General features: G+C 43.0%; 1 protein-coding gene across 1 annotated transcript in view; it reads right to left on the reverse strand.

Moving 5' to 3' along the window:
• Positions 1 to 3,808, reverse strand: part of LOC108792958 (amine sulfotransferase-like) — a 17,594-nt gene extending 13,786 nt beyond the window's left edge. Inside the window, exons 1-2 of the mRNA XM_018563849.1 lie at positions 3,627 to 3,808; positions 256 to 470 (exon numbers count right to left, since the gene is read on the reverse strand). Of these exons, the coding sequence (XP_018419351.1) occupies positions 256 to 470; positions 3,627 to 3,783 (372 nt within the window). The 5' untranslated portion in view covers positions 3,784 to 3,808. The remainder of the gene's footprint in view (positions 1 to 255; positions 471 to 3,626) is intronic.
• Between the last annotated feature and the right edge of the window lie 323 nt (positions 3,809 to 4,131).

The following is a 4,131-nucleotide window of genomic DNA, read 5'->3' on the forward strand; positions in this document are numbered from 1 at the left end:
TATATATATATATTGAACATTTTTGTGGCCAGAGTTCTCTGTGTGAAGTCTCTGAAGAACATTACCATTCTCCATCACTCCAGCTCCCAAGTTTACAATGAGTGGGGTGGTTCTCCAGAACATGTGTTCCAACTGGGATTGAAGAGGGACGCTACAGTCAGAGAGGTCTCATAGAGAAGTTTTTACATTGTGACAGATGACATTAGCTAATATCATATTCCTGTGACATCATCAGCCCATAATGGTGCTACTTACTTTTGCCTTTTTATTTTTCAGTCCTCGTGGAACAAATGTTTCTGACAAATGGGATACAAACATACGAGGTGAAGGACGAATGTTGTAATCTTCATAAGCATTTATTGTTCTGAACTCAAGCCATGGCACTCTGTCATTAGTGTCAATTTTTTCAGTACCATTTCGGTGTCCTTCACTGCATATTAAGCTTAATATTTGCTGAGTCCAAATGGTTCCTTTTAATGTGAAAGGGAAATAAATTAATTTATTTGTACATATGCAATAACATCCCTTTATCTCTTAAATATTACAGGGCATAACTTTTTCTCTGGTACACATTGTAAAGTGATCATGCATTTGAGCCCCCACACTACATGATTCCTTAACAAAGCCAATAGAAACAGTAGATTGTATTGTAGTCTGGGTTTTTTATTAAAGTCTGGTGTGTTTCTTTACATTCCACTGTTAACCCTTTAGTGAGTGAGTAGGGGTACAAGTACCCCTTACTCATTCACAAGGGGGGGGGCAGCATCTGGTGCCCCCTTTGTTAAAGAGGGTACCCCGATGCAAATAAGCACCCCGGCAGAACCCCACAACCAATGCCCCAGGACTTGTGGGGAAGAGGCCCTTGTCCCCATCGGCACAGGGACAAGCCGCGAGTCGTGTGTCGCAAAAAAAAGGTACATGTACCTTTTTTTCTGCGATTACCACACGGATGTCACTCCATTGAAATCAATGGGGCTGCGTGGCAAACGCTGCCTGCATTGTGCAGGACCGCGCGATCCTGGGGCGCGCGACCTCGGATCGAGTAGGTCTGCATGGGGCCTTAGAAAAGCATGCCTTTCTGGGCTGAGGGTTTCCATGGATGAACAAAAGAGAAGGTAGTAATTTGCTGGCATATTAGAGAAGGTAAACAGCCAGCAACTCCTTCTCACAGATAGGATGTATTAGTTACATTGCTACAATTAGGCACCTCCATTAACCTCATGGTATACTGCTGTCTTCTGCTAACATTTTTAAATCCACAACTGTGTCCTACCAGATGCACAATAACTTGCTACCATAAAAACCCATATAAAGGCTTATCTCTAACAAAAACCTAAATATTTGAAGGTTCTATATGAGGCCCTTTTTCTGGATCTGCACTTAAGGCTTGTTTCACTTCTCTGCCATGCATGCTATTTACAGTAAGGCAGCCCCTTCATTTTGAAAGAGCTGCCAACAGCCCATAATGATTCTTTTAATACACCTGTAACTCTATTTTTCCAGGACATCAAAACATATCCTGGGGACATGTTTTGATGTCCGGGGCATCACAGTGGTGTAGTGATTAGGGCTTCTGCCTTGTAGCACTGGGGGTCCCTGGTTTGAATCCTGGCTAGGTCACTATCTACAAGGAGTTTGCATGTTCTCCCTGTGCTTGTGTGGGTTTCCTCCATTACTCCGGTTTCCTCCCACAGTCTGATAAGGACAGTGGTTTCTGGCCCTTATATGTATGCATGTGAGATAGGGACCTTAGATTGTAAGATCCTTGAGGGCAGGGACTAATGTGTAGAAAAATTGTTGGTGCAATACAAATACCAATAATAAATATATAAAAACAAAACTTACTGATGATTTACATCTATGCATTGTATTGCTAAAACGCAAGTCTGCTGTCTTGCATCAACAGGCAGCAAAACTTGTGTTTTATCACATGGTACTGCTACATGAGAATGTGAATCCAGCCTTATATTTCTAACATGTCCGTGCTTCATTGTACTGTTTACATTGAAAGTGCCTGTGGTCAAAGAACATTGCCTCTTTTCTTTGTGTCATATAATGTGCACTCTGCCCCTTTTTTTGTAAATTGTCACCTTGTAAAGCACAACATATCTTGTTGGTGTTAAATAAATAAATTATTTATGAATATGTGAATAATATACAGATTTTGCAAAACAAAGTTTGCAACCTTTAGGGTATTGGGAGCTTCTGTTTCAAAAACAGTAATTTTTAAATCACATTGATTTGATTGTTAGTTTTCTATGAAAAAAACACATGCACAGTTCTACAAAAATGCCTGTGTAGGCATATTTATCTGCTTTAACGAGTGTTTCAGAATTTTGCTTATCATATTGAAGTGTGGACTTCGTTCAGCTATCGTTCACTAACATGTTTAACCACTGGCTTGATTAAACAATTCATGTTATTTCATAACACATTGCTTCACATTGCGTGCTTTAGTAAAACAAACTGGTCATTAGAAATCTTTGGGGTTAATCAAATGAAAAAAAAAGAATGCCAAAGAACAAAGTCTCCATAAACTTGAATAGAAAGTGTACAGCCCCGTAAGTAGGCCAGGCTAAGAAGATTCTGGCAAGTGGCTCAGCGGCTTTGTGGGCTGCATCATTGACAGGTGAATATAAGACTTTTGGGGGACTGGGGGTGGGCCAGGGAACATTATAAGTGTAACTGAACTTTAAAGTACAACCAAAGCCAAAACCTTTTTTTTTTTAGTTTTGGATAGAGTAAGGGAGAGTTTTAACCCTGTCAGCTTTTTCTGCCATCTGTGTCCCTCTGGGGAGATTTCCTTTAATTTCCTATCTGATAGCCAAAACAGCAAGTGAGCAGGATCACCAAAACTAGTGTCCCCAATTGAAAATGCCCCATCTATTCCTGTTCTGGTGACAACCCAAAATTTGTGATTTTCTCTCACTTTCAGTGATAATGGTAACCAGGACATATAGTGAGGTAAATCTCCCTTTCACTTTAAAGGAGAACTATGAGGTGAGTGCTTTTCACTCACCTCATAGTTCTAGCCGACCTGTGACAATGAGACTGTCACAGGTCGGCTCAGTAGATCGGGAGGGGAGGGAACACATACCGGCGTTCGCTCACCTCTCGATCCTGTCACGGCTCTCTGCCGTGACAGGGGAGGGGCTGGATTCCCCTCTCCCCACTCCGATCCGCCAGCGATGACTGGCAGAGCGGATGGGGGAGGGGGCGGGTACAGCTGGCTCTGCCTCTAGATAGGCAGAGCCAGCTGTCACTCACGCAGCTGGGCGGAGTCTCAGTATACTGCGAGCTGTAGCTCATGGTATACTGAGCCTAGGGTGACGGGAGGACGCTAGTTTGTGTCCTCCCGTTACCCTAAGGAGAACAATGGGGAAAAGCCCTGACCCCATAGTTCTCCTTTAAGGCAGGGCCCCATTTTACATTGCAGGTAGAGGATGGTGTAAATGGAATGGTACCCCAATTACACAAATATGTTATGCGTGGGCCCTTCTGAATGGGTGTTCAATAGGCTTCTACTTTGTGAACCCCCACATAGGACTTTTTTAAACACTGAAATATGTGTGACTGATTCTGAATTAACATTTACAATGTGTTATTGTAAGTGGCATTAAACTCACCTGATTTTGGATATGTAATCAAGAAAACATCATCATCTCTTATTTTAAAGTCCTTCAGTGAATCTATAAACTCTGTTGACATCATATCCTTTATAAAACAGAATCCTTTATACCAGTACAGATTGCTGTCACGTGACACAGGACTGATTGCAGCCATGGTTAGCAATGCCACCTGTAATGAAAGTCAATAATAAGTGAAGTATAGGAAAGACTAATGCTAAATGCATATTAGATTCTTAGATACTGTAAAAGGTTTGACATTGGGGTCTATTCACGAAGCAGCCGAAGGATCTAGTCGTAGCTTCGGCCAATCCTTCGGCTAGCTTCGGGCCCAGGACCCCTTCGGTTCAGCGCTGCTGTACGGGCTATTCACTATAGCCCGTGCAGCTCCCGAACTTGGCCGAGCGGCTCAGTTGAGCCAAACGCATATGCCTCGGCTTGGCTGAGCCGCGCTGAGAGCCGAAGCTGGCTGAGCGGCCGGCCATTGGCCGGCCGGCAGCCTGCT

Source organism: Nanorana parkeri, unplaced genomic scaffold (genome assembly GCF_000935625.1).
Source record: "Nanorana parkeri isolate BGI_ZX_2015 unplaced genomic scaffold, ASM93562v1 scaffold22, whole genome shotgun sequence".
Lineage (NCBI taxonomy): Eukaryota > Metazoa > Chordata > Amphibia > Anura > Dicroglossidae > Nanorana > Nanorana parkeri.